The following is a 15,161-nucleotide window of genomic DNA, read 5'->3' as shown; positions in this document are numbered from 1 at the left end:
AAGTCCTTGTCAATGACTTGATCCCATATGGTCAGTGTGTGCATTTAGCCTAGTATCTGTTTGCTTCTCTCCTCACAGAAACACTGTTTTACAGCTGGATGCTCAGTGAAGCCGTGCTGTTGTCTCACACAGTGGCTGAAACGTGACCCAGTAACACCACATGGTAACCAGCAGTCGCTTCCAAGCTGCTGCTGAAATCCTGATTCCACAACCTGACCTCAGAGAGGTGGCAGATGATGGATGGATCACTCAGAGAGAGAGGTAGAAGCAGCAGAATATCTTTCTTATTCGGTCTCACAATGTGCACAAGTTGGCAGCACTGCAGGATGTAAGCCCCTCTGATAGAAACTGTTTGTTCCAAATTTATTTTGAAAGAGCAACACCAGAGGCTGAACTGGCTGATCAGTCAGCTCTATCACTCACTCACTCATTTACCTTCATGTTCATAGGTGCAGCAAGAAATATCTGTACTTGTCATCCTACTGCAGGGCATGCCCACGCTTTTATGTTTTATTTTGAAGGGATAATCATCAGGATTGTCTCCTTCTTAAATGGGTTCAACTTGACTGATCTCTCTGCAGCATCCAAGACACGCAATCTCTGCAGAGAAGGAGGGAAGATGAAGATGCACAAGGCAGACACCGAGCAGAGGGCAGCTCCGCTTCCACCAGCACGGAACTGCTCCATGACACCGTCACTGTCACTGCAGGGCGTTACTGTAATATTACTGAGATTTATGATGCAGTGTCTGGAGTTACCTGCATTTCCTGCAGTTCAAACACGACCTTTTTTGTTTTGCTGCCTTATGATTAAATCAAGCGCTGAATTTCTATTGTGTTCTACAGTATAATATAAAGAGTATGGTAAACAGAAATAAACAAATGTAAATGTATAGAAAAGCAAAGATAATTTAAATGCATATATTAGTTCCTTTATTTGTCTACACAGACATTAAAATGTAGTCTTTCCTTCAATGGCAATGCTCTCATACTAAGTATTTAAGGCAATTTATAACAGTACCCATTTATTATTTACTGCAGCACTCCTCGAACTCTTCCATAACTGGCACCACTTGTTTCCTTGTTTACAACTTTAGAATGTGTTGACTTGTATATGAACTTTGTAAATTGTGTCCGTTGTTGTTGTCCTTGTTTTGTCATGTGTACATGTGTACATAGTTGTTGTTTTCTGTGTACTGTGCTAAAATACATTGAGAACCGTAAGTAACCTCTCGTTTGTAAAAACATACAAGCGATGATTTACAACATTTGTAGAAACAGACAACAACAGCAGCAGATCTTGCTCCTCTCCATCAAAAAGACAGTTCCCTGACCGGGAATCGAACCCGGGCCGCGGCGGTGAGAGCGCCGAATCCTAACCACTAGACCACCAGGGACAGTTACCGCGACAGCAGATGGTATGTAATTTATAGTCTGACTGATCCTGGTCAATGGTTGTAGATTGTTGACTGTATTGATTGATGCGAACCTTACCTCAGCGGTTATGTGGTGAATCGAAGATACCACACCGACCCCGGTCGTCTCGTGGGCAGGTAACACCGTTACTGAGTCCTGAGGTTAGTTAGCTGACTAACTACCGTTAGTAACCTAGAACTACCGGTAACACGGTCACTGTGTTTTAAAGTTAGTTAGCTGACTAGCTAACCTTAGCCTAACCTACAAGTACCGGTAACACGGTCACTGTGTTTTAAAGTTAGTTAGCTGACTAGCTACCGTTATTAACCTACAACTATCGATATTCGTTTGACAGGTGGCCGTTTCCACAGGTAACAGTGAAGCCGCCTACACATCGATATCTCCATGTTTCCTTGTGTCCGAAATATTAAGGAATTAACGTTACACGTAAGTCGGCTTTATTTTTTTATTATTTTTTATTTTTTGAACCACACTCTGGGGTCAAGAAACTGTTTTCTCCTCGATGTTAGTATGAGCTAGAGCAGCCTTTTTTCTCATTTCTCACTTGTAATGTTGTGGTAACTGAAAAAATGTTTACTGCAGATGTTTATACAACAAAATCAGCATAAAATCCGTATTATTGTCGAGCTCCCGCTCGGATGTTGTTTATAAACCGATGAGGCCGGAACATGCAGCAGGACCTCGTGGCGCAACGGTAGCGCGTCTGACTCCAGATCAGAAGGTTGCGTGTTCAAATCACGTCGGGGTCAAACCTTTTCTGTCTTCCCTTCTTATTTTTTGTTCATTTTTTTCGCTAACCTTGTTTGTTATTAATGCATATAGAAATGATAACAAATGCGTACGTGTTGGTAATATGTCAAATTAGTTCAAATTTTCTATATTATTATTCATTTTGAGGTTACAACTAACAATTATTTTCATTATCAATTAACGTATCAACTGTTTTGTCAAGTAGTCTATTAAATGTAAAAGAAAAAAAAAACTAAAAAAAAAAAACGGTGTCATGTTCCAGGCTCTTGTTCTTGTTTGGTCCAACCAACTGAATCAGAAGCATTCAATTTCAAAACTGTAACCAGTCAATTTTAAGTTTGACCTGGGGGGCCTAGGGACAAAAAATAAGACATTTAAATATGTCACCGTGGGCTCTGGGACTTGTAAAGGTATTTAACAATTATTTAATTAATGGAGAAAATAATAAGTTGATTGATCAACAGCGAAAATAGTCATTAATTGCAGTCTTGGGTTGGTGGCAGAAATCATAGAGATAGCTAGAAAACGTGAATAAATATATATATAGCTCTAATGATAAATGAGACATACACATACAGTATGTGTTCTTTCATATTATCATGTAGTTTGAGTGTTGATATCATTAATATTTAAAATGAAGGTGCCCTTATTTGTCAGGTGTTTTCCAAACAGCCAATCAGAGGTGAGAACTGAAACGTTTTGTCCTCAGCCTCATTTCTAACTGTGCTGCAGGTTGTTGACATGGATGCTTTTTAAAGACAGACCTACATTCTCTGTAACCTACTTCTGTCCTGTTTGTCCCACAAAACCTGGAAACCTTTGTCCACTCTTAAAGAAAGTGCTGTGGTCACATCTACGGCAGCCAGGAAGGTCAGACGAATGTAAGTGACAAGATTCATTTTAACCAGTAAAAGTCAGTTATTACTTTCTAAATTAAAATCTTTAATATAACAACAAACTGAGGTCTGCTGGCTGCTTTTTTCAGAGGAAGAGGAGGCACTGCTAATACCTCATGTTGCACAAATTAAGATGAATTCAAGGGAGCAACTATTTTGATAATATATTAATGGTCTCAGTCGTTTTTTTTTCTTTTTTGTCTTGCTCTTCCTTTGAATTGAAGATCTTTAAGTTTGGAAGTGCAATCTGCTCTTTTTTTCTGAATTAACGAGATCTTTAACTCAGAATGATCTTGTTAATTCAGAAAAGCTTTTCTCAAGTGAATGCATCACACAAAACAACTTGAAAACATTATCTTTGGCTGTGGGAAATTTTTCATTTTTTAAAAATATTTCATAGACTAAACTATTCATCAATTAATTTCTCTGTAAATCGAGGTGCTATTCAGCAGATAATAGATAATGGAAATAATCATTAGTAACAGCCCTCATAACATTAATCATAAATAATGCTGAGAGAAAAGCTCTTAATTCATTTTTTATTTTTTATTAACCAAATAAATAAAAACAAAGCTCTTTGAAATAGATCTAAGCTTCCACACAGAAGTCATAAACAGAAATGTATTTTTTTTTCTTTTTTTTCAGTACAACTTTTTCCAAAAACACTGAGCAAACAAATTCACCTTTAACCTCTCTTTTTGCAGCTTCTTTTTCTTGCAATGCAAATGTGGACACTAGCAGCTAACAGCAGAGTAGCACTGAACACATCAGATCTAAGGAAAACAAGTCCAGAGAAAAAAACAGGCAGGTGTTGGCATGTTTGTAGACTGACGTCATGACATTAGCTGAGAGCAAATAAACTAAACCTGAGGCGTTTCCTGCAGGTGAGAAAGGAAGAGGCCGAATCATAATGACACTGTGATCAAAGTCGTCTTCAGATAACGAGATTAATTATGTCCTCATCACACATCAAGATAATGGGCCAAAAAAAATCTTTGTGGAATATTTTTATTTGTGATTGTTGCAGCTTTCATATTAATCTCATGACAGATTCTTTATAGAAGATTTGGACCATTTTCACTCTGCCTCTGTGAGGGCTGTGCAGCATTTACTGCTCTGCAGCACAGTGTTATTCCTGATACGACCACCAGCAGGAGCCAAAGTAAAGACCTTTAAAGCCTAGTTCATAGTGGCTGAAAGAAAAACTCAGCTGAGTCTCTACGTTTTTCTTTAAGTCAACAAATCCTATGAAAATACCAAAACAAGAGGTGTGTGTGTTTATCACAGCCTGACGTCTGAACCAGCTCCATTGTTTCCAAAAACCCAAATACTCACCAGGGCACCGAATGTGGATTAATCCGCCAATGAAAATAGTCCTCCTCTAGTTTCTTCTTCTTTTTGAAAAACTATAGTGAGCAGCTGTTTTTTACTGGTGACATGGTGTGGAGGTCAGACAGTGTCCAGAGACAGGCTAACAGATTATTGGTTTTGGTCTCTCGTATATAGGGTTTAATAATAATAATAATAATATGTAAAATATAGAATAATACCTGCCTTATTCTTTAAGGTCACAATTGAATAAGGAAATAGTTTCATCTTTTTGGCAGTCTTATTCATAATGAATTTTAATGTAATGTAGAAAATCAGTTATTTTATTTCCTGTACTCCAGATTAAAGGTCTCAGAAGGCTGCGACTTCACTACATATGATGAATCCCCGCACTAGCTGTTGGAGCTGGAGTGGGACTTGTGGACACTGACTTTCTTGCGGGTTTTGTCGGTGCAGCGCTCCAGGATGAGCTCTGCGCTCGGCCGGGGAGGGATGATGGGGGCCTCCCTCTTCACCTCGCTCTCCGAGCTGGAGCCAGACACTTCAGGTATGTTGTCTGTGGGTTAGAAATAACAGAGTGATCAGGTTGTACGTGTGTTCAGTGGGATTATGTTTGTATGTGGTTATGGTTTTCACATTTTGTCCTATAAGCTTTCAAATTAAAAGAAAGAATCTGATTTCCAAATACAAAATGTCACATTCAGATTTTTTCCACAGGTGTTACAGGCAGGAGAACATGTCTGTATGAACATCATTACCCTGGTTCTTAATCTCCTTCAGCGGTGACTTTGCAGTGTTCTTGGAGTCCCTCTGTGGCTGTGTGCGGCGACCACCCTTCTGCTCCAGGTACCGACGGCTGTTCCTGCGGTAGTCGTCCTGGCTGAACCGTCGGCGAGACCTGCTGTGGATGCTCTTGGCGTTTCTGATGGTGGATCTGAGGCAGAAAACGGGCACACAGAGCTGTACTGGTGAGTCGAGGTGGTGGGCGCTGACCTCAAAACTGAGATCGCTCCAAGTTTGATTCATTGTTGCAGAAACTGTCTTGGTTTGACGGACATAAATCACCACTGCTTCAAAGCTGAATGTTCCCTGTCACTGTGAACCATCTGCTTCCCACACAGCATCAGTTATGTCACCACACCATCTCCTAACAGTTTAGCTCACCTCTACAGCCTGAACATCAGCAGGGATCAGAGTTGTTCACCAAAGCTCTGCACTTATGACCAAAGATCCTGCACAAGATCCTCAAATAAAACTCTGTTATCTGTCTCAAAGGATCAGCAAAAAACCAAAGGTGACCATCAGAGTCCAGAGGAGATCAGGTGTGTTGAGTTGCTGCCCTAGTTTAAGACACTACTCAAAACTTGTATAAAGCAGCTTTTAATTTTTGATTTTGTTCTTGTCTTAAAAGTAGGAGAAAAAATTGTGATTTAAAAAAAAAAAAACGTGTTTGCTAGAAGCTCGAAATTGACTTTTATCCTGTTTACGCCACATTTTAAGATTCACTTTTTACACCTTGGTTGTTTTCAACTATAGATTTTAACCAGATGAAGGATTTGAATCATCAGACGTCTGGATTTAAGTTCTCAGAGGAAACAGGTAAATGGCAACTTGGGTTTCATCACTCAGGGATGTCTGATTTCTAAAGTGAAACTGTTTTAATCTTGTTTCTTTTAACCCCCGGTGCATTTGATATGGAAAGGAGGAACCTCTGCTGATCGACTGCTGGTAAAAACCAGTACAGATTGACAGAGAGCAGGGGGATGACCTGCAGTAAAGAGTCCTGACTGGGACTTTTCTGTTGGTGGATTAACAGCTACGTGGTGAACCTGTAAAAACATCCTGAAAGTCTGGTTCATAAGTTACCAAACAAACAAAGGTAAGGAGTCTCAGTTTCCAGCCAATCCAAGACGTCATGTCCGCCGAGAAGCGAATCACTGACTTTAGAGAAACTGCTTTATTTGTTGTTTCCACTGGTTTTAATCCTCTGGTCCGTTGTTACGGAGGGATAGAACCTCTGTGGATAATTTGGCAGCCGAGGAAAAAAAACCTCTGAATTGTCTGGTTCATAAATTAGCAGTTAATTAAATTAGCAGTTTTAGCCCTAAACTCTTCCCTTGTGTCCTGTGTCTGACAGCACCAGCGAATCAACATTCGACCAATTCATTCAATCAACATAATCCTCTAGTCCATTTGTTACGGAGGGGAGGAACCTCTGTGGATAATTTGGCTGCTGGTAAAAGCCTCCTGAACGTCTGACACTGAACAAATCCAACCCTGGTGAATCTTATGGCAATGGTGGTGAAGACAACAACTCCCATGATCCCACACTATCATGACGTCACTGTGCGTTTAATACGTTATGTTTATAAACTGTGTTTATAAAAGTGTGCTTGATAGAAGTCAGATCAAATTTAATGCTGGTTTTAATGTTTTTTATGAGAACTTCATTTCAATCAGCATCAAAGAGAAATGAAATGACAAACTGGTGCAACAGAATGAGAAAGTGCAAGACATCACACTTCCTCTTTATCTGAAGTGACACAATAAAACACCAGAATGGCAACAGAGGAAGTACGTGCAAACCTGCACATCTGTGAGTGTCACCAATATTAGCTCATTACAGTGAACAGTGAACAAAAAGCCCTCTGTAAAAAGTGCTCTGTAGTATTTGTATGTATAATTAATATAATTATATTTAGTTCCATTTAAAGTTGTGATCTAACTCCTTACATGTGCAGTAAATCATTTTAAAAATATGTAAAATTTAACTCTAAATGTTTAATGGTAAAAATATACAAAAATATATGAATCCATTGTTTCAGTGTCGTCTTGTGTGATCTCTGACATACCTGCGAGGTGGTGGTTTCTGTCCCTTCACCCTACCAATCTCAGATTTCTCTTTTTTGCCGGCCTTCTGCAGGTACATGGAGGGGAAATAGCCGGTGTCTTCTCCTTTCCTACACAAAGCAGCATTAACAAGTCAAAACTGTCAATATTCACAGGCACTAGTGAGGACATGTGTGGAATATCTGAAAAGTTGCTAATGCTGGAATTAATTCTGAGGAACTCCAGCAACATGGAGATGTCAGTGTCCAACACTGGTTCAAATATCTTCGGATGTTTGTGGTCCCGAGAGCATGAGCATAAAGTCCAGTAGGCAATAACAATCATGCAAGGAGACTGAAGGTTGAGGAGGAGTCTTGGGATGAATCTTTGTGTGTGTGTGTGTGTGTGTGTGTGTGTGTGGATCATACCTGACGACCCACCAGCCGTCCAGCAGCTTGTGAATGACCTCGATGGTTTCACCTGCCTCCAGAGAGATCTCGTCCTCCTGCTCGGCCTTGTAGGCGTCGATGGTGACAAACAGCTCTCCTGCAGGAAACACAGCGCTGTTTAAAAAGACGCTGGGAAAGACTGAACCGGAGTTTGACTGAGAAAAACAACGTGAACTAGGTCACCTTCGTAGTCTGGGTCAACATCCTCAGCCTCCTCCGGTTTGTCCAGAGGCTCCAGGTAGGAGGCAGGAGCCCAGCCTCGTTTAGACTCACACTGGCAGAACCACCAACCTGAACACAAGACCAGGACCAGCAGCTCAACACCAGGGGCAGCACTACAGCTTACCTTGAGGTAATAGTGAGCACTATATTTGTTCAATAAGACAAAGTGCAGCCAATCAGAAGAGAGGATCTGATCCTCTCTTTTGATTGGCTGACTGTTTTCTGTGTGATCCAATAAAGATAAAGCAGATTTCAGGTAAACACGCAGAGAAACCAAATCCTGCAAGGTTGGATGGTGGGTCCAGGTGGGCGGGGCTTGGGGCGTAGCTGATGGCAGTGACTGCTTTGTTGTGACATCACAAAGTTGCAGAAGTCCTGACGGCTGGTTTTAAGGCTCAGTGTCTGAATACAGGCTGTGTGCATTTCTCTGTGGACTGAGGCTTTGATACTTTCTCAGTATTAATATAGAACCTAGACCTGCTTTATAATCACAAACACATGGACATCTACCTTTAGACTGTGTGGAGCTTTAACATAAGATTGTCCTGCACAGACTCTTCTCTCACCGTTTGGATTTTTCTCCACAATTTCCACCAGGTCGTCGGTGTGCAGATCGATCTCGTGTTTGGACGTCTTGGCAAAGTCTGCGATCACTCTGTAGGTGTCCAGTATGATGGGGCCAGAAATCTCTGACAGGTAGAACATAACCACCATATTAGCAGGAAACAGCTGCTAATATTTACAACAGGCTCATCTGGACAATTTCCCTCACTCCCAGTGGAAATTATCCTTGACTTACAAAATACTGGATGCTTTTAAACATCAAGCTGTTGGTAGTCCCGCAAATAAAGAAGATGATGTTTAAAAAGTCTCTTACCAGCGACGTTTCCTTGGGCCACCTCCTTGGACTCCACAGATGTCTTGCTTTTTTTCAGTCTGAGGAGGAAAGGAACATTTTTCATTAGCTGTGGTTTCGATCAGCATCACTCCATCCTGACCTGTGATGGACGCAGAGTGAGTGTGATACTGACGTGTTTGTGGCGCTCGGGTTCTCGTCCTCAGGTCGAACCCTGAAGAAGGTCTTGAGGAGTTTGCAGCGGGAGATGTGAGGCGGCAGGTTGATGAGCGAGTGGCAGTAGTCGGACAAGGTGCTCTGTCTGGTTTCTGTCGACTTCTGACTGTCCACCCACCGCGGAGCTGACCACACAAACACACAGGAAGAAGAAGAAGAGTCCAGAGGTCAGAAAAACACCCAGTGGCCTGAATAGCACCGTGTGGAGCTGTGCTTGAAACACCATGATAAAATCACAGTAGAATAATAGAACATCGTTTAATATGTGAGTGCTCCCTAAATCATAATAATTCAGTCAGGAACAATCAGTCGATCATAAACACCTGTCAACAGACGAAAGACAAAAATAACAAGTAGAGAAAAGAAAAGAGGAAAAATAAAAAACTGGAATTTGCCATGAAAAACTGCAGTGAAGTGAAATCTCTCCTCACATCTGATCTCAGAACAGCTTTCTCTCCCACAAAGAATCTGATGTCTGTTTCATTCATCATGTAATTCACTGCCGTGTGGTGGCACAGGGTCACGAGACAGGAGTTTCAGAGTGGTTTGATTTGCTGCTGTCAGGAAAAAGGTTTGTTTCAGTCAGTTCCAGATTTCTGTGGTTGGTGTAGTTTGCAGCTGAATCACTGAACTCTGAGCTCCAGAGTCTGTGAACTGGACGTCTTCAAGGCTTCTCAGAAATAACACAACTCTATGTGTGTCCCATAAGTTTCTGTCTTCTCGTTGACACCAAAGATAAACAGGAGAAAAACAAAAGCTTATTAGACTCTGTTAATGAGACGTTAATTCATCGTGTTTGAGAGAAAGTAGAAGCCTTTGTTTTCAGCTTCATGGCGGATGAAAGTGACCTGATTCAAAGAACTGATTCTGGAAAATATGAAGGAAGCTGTTGGGTCAAACAAATAAAAACAGAAATAAATGTATGAAACTGAGTCACAGCTACGTGACCTGATTCCCATTCTCATGAACTCCTTCAAAACATCTTGTATAAAGATGTAAAACTCTGTTTGTGGGAGCCGGCAGCATCCAGACATCGTCACAGTAGGTTGAATACAGATAAATTAAACTTCAGTAACGAGAACGGTGCAGCAGCTGTTTTCATTCACTTCTTACAAATATCTTCAAAAAAACAGTTTGTGAAAGTTACAAAGTTATGGTCAGAAAATGTCTGATTTAAACACCCAGGGATGTGAGAGCTGTGTGAAGCTCTGTGGACGCTCCACCATGTGCTGTCAGGGGTCCGCAGTGTCGAACCCTGAGGAGGTGAACGCTGCTGTTGCATCAGCTCTGAGGTCGGCCTCCGCTTCTCCTTCCACATGTTGCTACATGTGTTTTGTAATTAAGATTTCATCAGGAAAATGTGTTAAGTTCGAGTTCTGTTTTCATGAAAACTGGTCCTGAACAGGAACAGAAAATGATCTGTGAAAACACACAGACCTGCACAATGTTCGGTTTCCAGCTGTGACACCTGGCTGACAGGAAGCAGCCGTCAGTCCACTGAGACACAACCTGTGGGTCAGAGCTCCAGCAGCTTCTGTGGCCTGAACCAGACGAGTGAACGGCTGCTGGTCCAGACATCTGTGGTCAAAGATCCTCAGAGGACAAACAGTAGAGTGAGCTCCACAGGAAGTGGCTGCATTGTGTTTAATTGATGGAGGTTAAACTTTGATGGAGAAGAGAGGCTCAGAGCTTCTCTTCTGATTGGCTCGCTGAACTGTTGCAGCCTGAGAGAGGAGATGAAACTACACTGAGATGGTTTTTGGTTCTTAAAACCACAAATATATCTTCTGATGGAGATCAACACTTCAAAATATGGAGCTTTAAATTATTTATCAATGATCAAACTTTATGAACTTAATGTGATCAGTGAACGTCTTCATGCCTCGAGCTGTTTCCTAATTCTTCTTCTCTGGAGGTGACCTGTTTGAATTCGGGTTATAAATGGAGCTCGGAGCGTTTTGACACAGTGATTTCAGCCGTTTGCTTCAACAGAAAAAAGAGAAGCAGACCAGCCCACATGTGTTTGACAACCACAGGTGTTTCCTGACAGAACGTCACAGACAGAGTTTTAACTGACGAGATGATCAGTCGTCTTTAAAAAGCCTCATCTCATCTGTTTTAACTCGTCTGTGATCCAGTGTTTGACTCTGCAGCTTCTCAGAAACAAACAAACAAAGCAGAAGGACGAGCGACAGAAGCACAGTGATGAATCTGGGCCATAGAGTGACAGAATCCACATAAAGAGCTGAAACACAGTGAGAACTCTTCCTGATTTTACCTGGTAATGAAGGAATGATTCTGTCCCTCTTTTCTATTTGACCAGACTCGATGGGAAACATCTCCTTCAGCGATTTCTGTGACCAACACAAAACAACAAACAGCTGCAGTTTATCTAGTTTTGCTTCATACACAGGAGGAGCAGAGCTTTTATTTTGTAGTGCAGAGGAACTCACATGGAAGGTGTGGAACTCGGGGTAGGTCCTGTAGATGAGCTTCTCAGAGAGGTCGCTCCATTTCACCATCAGCAGGTACACCTGCACACAGACACGGTACAGGGAGGTCTCACTCAAACACAAAAACACTACATCCATGATTTCTGATTCTCAGTCATCAGAGCCGAACTTTGACGCCGTAGCATCGGTCATTGTTCAAAAAAGTGAAGACTGAAGCTTGTTGAGCAGTTTGCAGAGCCAGGATTTTGAGCCTTACGTAGTGGTGACTTGGGACATCGCGTTTCTCGAAGCCCAGCAGCTCCACATGCCTGACGTAGATCTGCTCCATGCTGACACACAGGGGAAGAGTCCAACTGAGGTTAGAGGCAGCAGATGAGAGGCTTATATACTGTGTGTGTGTGTGTGTGTGTGTGTGTGTGTGTGTGTGTGTGTGTGTGTGTGTGCCACAAGAATTAGTTCCTCTTTACGTTTATTTAGAGAGAAAAAGAAAAGAGGAAACACTGTGAATCCACTGTTATAATAATTACAAAATATTATTATTATTATTATCATCATTATATTATTATCATTATTATTATTGGCTTTATTATTATTTTATAATAATATTATAATTTTATAATATTATAATAGTGGATTCACAGTATTTCCTCTTTTCTTTTTCTCTCTAAATAAACGTAAAGAGGAACTAATTCTTGTAGCACACACACACACACTCACACACACACACACACACACAGAGTATATATTATATTATAAATTATAACTATTGTTATTACAAAGTGAGTAGCTGATGGAATCAGAGTAGTATTAATTATGTGCTGTAACATGTAAATACTGAGAACAAGTCAGAAAATAATCGATTTTTATGTAGATGGAGTTTTTCTTTCTTATGTCACAGATGAAAACAACTGTACAGTTAAAAAGCTTCATGTCAGGATAAAGAAAGAGCCACGGGTCTAAATATTATAACATATTAGAAGCAGATAGTACTGAATCAACATGAGATAAATGAAATGTGTGGAACATGGATGGACAAGAAGACTTTGCGAGGCAGACTGAAATACAGCTAACGACTTCAGTGCAGTTGGTTAATGAGAATTTACACAGCTCCTGTCAAGCTTCATCCTGTGTCTGCTGCTCATATTCCAGATGTTTGTACTAAATGTTTTGCTCCACTTCACTGTTTGTGGGAAAAGTCCAGAGATGCAAAACCTCTGGAGTGATGTTACAGGACGGAGTCTGAATAAAGCTGAGGGTTTTATACAGACATCAGAACAGACTAACGCCAGGACAGAGTGGATGCTCCGTCACTGAGAATAAAGGAGCTTTGGGACCGTGTCAGTCTGGAAACACTAACTGACATAACTGAGGACAAGAAGAAAGAAACCAAACATGAAAATCACAAACGGTAGAGACGTAGAACTCAACTGAACAATCACTGAGAAATATTTTTCTTCTTTTAATTTATTAATTTTGTTTTATTTCATTCTACAGATGCACCGTGCAGCAATACAACAATGCATTGACATAAAAAATGTACTTTTGAATACTTAAGTATTTTAAAAAGCAAGTACCTCAGTAATTTCACTTGTATTGCAGTAATATTTGAGTATCTATACTTTGACTCCAGTAGTGGAGCTTTATTTTATTTTATTTTGTTTTGTAAGTTTTCCAGAGGAATTAATCTCAGCGAAGTGTTCAATTTAAACTCAAGTAAATATATATTAATCATTCATTATTAAAATACCACCTGGGTTACATTCACTTTGAACATAATGGAAGCAATACCTCTCTATTCGAAAATACCTCTCCATTTATTTAGGAATTTACGGTCCTCCAAAATAAAACCTCACATAAAACAACATGAAAACAAACCCACACACAGGCAGCATGTCTGTGGTTGTGGATGTAGAAATAAGAGCTGTGAGTCACTGGCTGCTCCCTCAGTGACAGTAACGTGACTCTGGAGGGAAATCATCTGCTTTCTCCAAAAATAAACAGCTTCACTACAAAAACATGAAACACACTCCAGATGATTTTTAATCAAAATCACTTCTCACGTAGAACTTTAAATGAACTTTAAATGAACTTTAAATGAGAGTCCCTCCATCGTTCATCAGCGTCGGTGATATTTAATTTATTTTATTTCATTTGAAAGAAATAAATCTAAATACGAACTAAATCACGGGTCTCACTGACTGAGGAAGTGTCACCATGTGGGTTTGTTTGTTTCTTTTTTTTTTTTTTTTTTTGTTCCTCGTTGCTGTTGCAAAAGTTTTAGGAAATTACAAGTTTAGCTGAAAGCCCCTCTGAAAGCCCAGGAGTGACACAAGAAGAGCAGTTGTAGGAGAAAATAAAGTAAAAATAAAGTCTGTTTTTGTGAGTGAAAGGATGGAGTCGGCGTGAACAGGCAGGATGGAGTCATCAGGGTGATTCCCCCTCCGGCAGTGGAGAAACATTCAGGGGGGAATTCTTCACTTGCAGTATTTCCTCAAATTTGACTGTTACTGGATTCATGTATTTTCAGGAAAGACAAAGCATTAGAGTAACCAGCTGACTTATTGATTGATTCATTGACAGAAGATTAACTGGCAACAATTTCTATAATTGATTTACTGTTAAAGTCTTTTTTTTTTTACTGGTTCCCAGTTTCATATTTTGTTCTGACAAAAGAAAACAATTTGAATATGTTAACTTTTCTTCTCTTACATTTCATTCACTGAACAATCGATTGTAGAAAATAACAGTTGGACATATAGACAATAATTGATCTCCTGTGATGGAATCATGACGTCTTCTGTCTGTTAAATACTGGACACAACCTTTATCAGCAAATTAGCTCAGTATAAACTAAATCAGTTCAGGTCTTAAAGGTGGAATTCAAATAAAACTTGCAGAGTCCCTGAAGTCCAGGAGGACCTGTCCTGACTGAGCTCACAGCTCCAGACGTCATTTGAACAACCACAACATAAAAATCATAATCTGTCTGTTTAAAGTTTATCTGGAATTAAACAGACGACAAATACCTCGACGTGCTTTCTCAAGTGGAAAAAAAAAAAACAGAAGGAATATGAAACGATATGGAAATATTACGTCACTACACTCACAGTTTCCGTAGTGTAGTGGTTATCACGTTCGCCTAACACGCGAAAGGTCCCCGGTTCGAGACCGGGCGGAAACATGATGTTTATTATTATTAACTTGTTGATCGAGTTATTATATACTTACACGCAGTATGTTAATGCCTTTATGCATTTTTAACTCTCACTTCACTTCATTTTCACCCAATTTCTAAATTTTTCTCTCTTTTCCTTCCTTTTTCTCTATATAAAATTATATATACATATATATATATATATATATATATATATATATATATATATATATATTTATTTTTTTATTTTTTTTCATACATTCATACGGAGCAGATGTACGTTACTTTACTTTTAATCACTGTAGGAGAAACTAATATGTGATAATCATGTCTGAAGCTTGTTGTGGACTAAACTCCACCTCTCCTGGTTGGTGTTGTGGTGGCGGGGGGGGGGGGGGGGGGGGCAGAGTGTCCGCGGAGGAAAACGTTGTTTCCGCCCGGTTTCGAACCGGGGACCTTTCGCGTGTGAGGCGAACGTGATAACCACTACACTACGGAAACAGCTGTTTCAGAGTCCACTGAGGAAAACCCTGTCTCAAATGTCTCTTGTGTTGTCTGCAGTGGTCTGTAA

General features: G+C 40.3%; 1 protein-coding gene, 1 long non-coding RNA gene and 4 other non-coding genes across 15 annotated transcripts; 3 read left to right on the top strand and 3 right to left on the bottom strand.

Moving 5' to 3' along the window:
- The first annotated feature begins 908 nt into the window (after window positions 1-908).
- On the top strand, window positions 909-7,223 carry LOC139637558 (uncharacterized). 10 transcript variants are annotated; one of them, XR_011694614.1, is made up of 8 exons: window positions 909-1,552; window positions 1,771-1,862; window positions 3,022-3,067; window positions 5,192-5,379; window positions 5,687-5,733; window positions 5,948-6,010; window positions 6,114-6,290; window positions 6,549-7,223. It is a non-coding gene; the product is annotated as an uncharacterized lncRNA (long non-coding RNA). The 10 variants fall into 10 exon arrangements; XR_011694610.1 differs by having other exon boundaries at window positions 910-1,576; XR_011694615.1 differs by lacking the exon at window positions 3,022-3,067 and having other exon boundaries at window positions 911-1,552.
- trnae-cuc (transfer RNA glutamic acid (anticodon CUC)) lies at window positions 1,325-1,396 on the bottom strand. The gene has a single exon. It is a non-coding gene; the product is annotated as a tRNA-Glu (tRNA).
- Window positions 2,114-2,185, top strand: trnaw-cca (transfer RNA tryptophan (anticodon CCA)). Its single transcript has one exon. It is a non-coding gene; the product is annotated as a tRNA-Trp (tRNA).
- ncf1 (neutrophil cytosolic factor 1) lies at window positions 3,608-11,849 on the bottom strand. Its single transcript, XM_071506365.1, has 11 exons — window positions 11,693-11,849; window positions 11,437-11,517; window positions 11,262-11,337; window positions 8,943-9,108; window positions 8,789-8,847; window positions 8,478-8,600; window positions 7,873-7,980; window positions 7,669-7,786; window positions 7,264-7,371; window positions 5,170-5,345; window positions 3,608-4,967 (listed from the first exon to the last, which is right to left on the bottom strand). Exons 1-11 carry the CDS (start codon window positions 11,762-11,764, stop codon window positions 4,804-4,806), a joined length of 1,251 nt encoding a protein of 416 aa, XP_071362466.1. The 5' UTR covers window positions 11,765-11,849; the 3' UTR covers window positions 3,608-4,803.
- Window positions 11,850-14,544: 2,695 nt separating this feature from the next.
- On the top strand, window positions 14,545-14,617 carry trnav-aac (transfer RNA valine (anticodon AAC)). Its single transcript has one exon. It is a non-coding gene; the product is annotated as a tRNA-Val (tRNA).
- A 401-nt stretch (window positions 14,618-15,018) lies between these two features.
- trnav-cac (transfer RNA valine (anticodon CAC)) lies at window positions 15,019-15,091 on the bottom strand. Its single transcript has one exon. It is a non-coding gene; the product is annotated as a tRNA-Val (tRNA).
- Between the last annotated feature and the right edge of the window lie 70 nt (window positions 15,092-15,161).

The sequence above is a fragment of the Trachinotus anak genome, unplaced genomic scaffold (genome assembly GCF_046630095.1).
Source record: "Trachinotus anak isolate AG129_WGS33_773 ecotype Australia unplaced genomic scaffold, CSIRO_AGI_Tana_v1 ptg000020l, whole genome shotgun sequence".
NCBI classification, from domain to species: Eukaryota; Metazoa; Chordata; class Actinopteri; order Carangiformes; family Carangidae; genus Trachinotus; species Trachinotus anak.
Note: the sequence above shows the minus strand (reverse complement) of the source record. Positions and strands in the feature narration are given on the sequence as shown.

Excerpts from the sequence above, each read along its gene's own strand:
- ncf1 (XM_071506365.1), bottom strand. The coding sequence starts at position 11,764 with ATGGAGCAGATCTACGTCAGGCATGTGGAGCTGCTGGGCTTCGAGAAA. Across the intron at positions 11,518-11,692 it reads ATGTCCCAAGTCACCACTAC|GTGTACCTGCTGATGGTGAA; the intron begins GTAAGGCTCAAA and ends GTCTGTGTGCAG. Across the intron at positions 4,968-5,169 it reads GAAGGAGATTAAGAACCAGG|ACAACATACCTGAAGTGTCT; the intron begins GTAATGATGTTC and ends TCTAACCCACAG.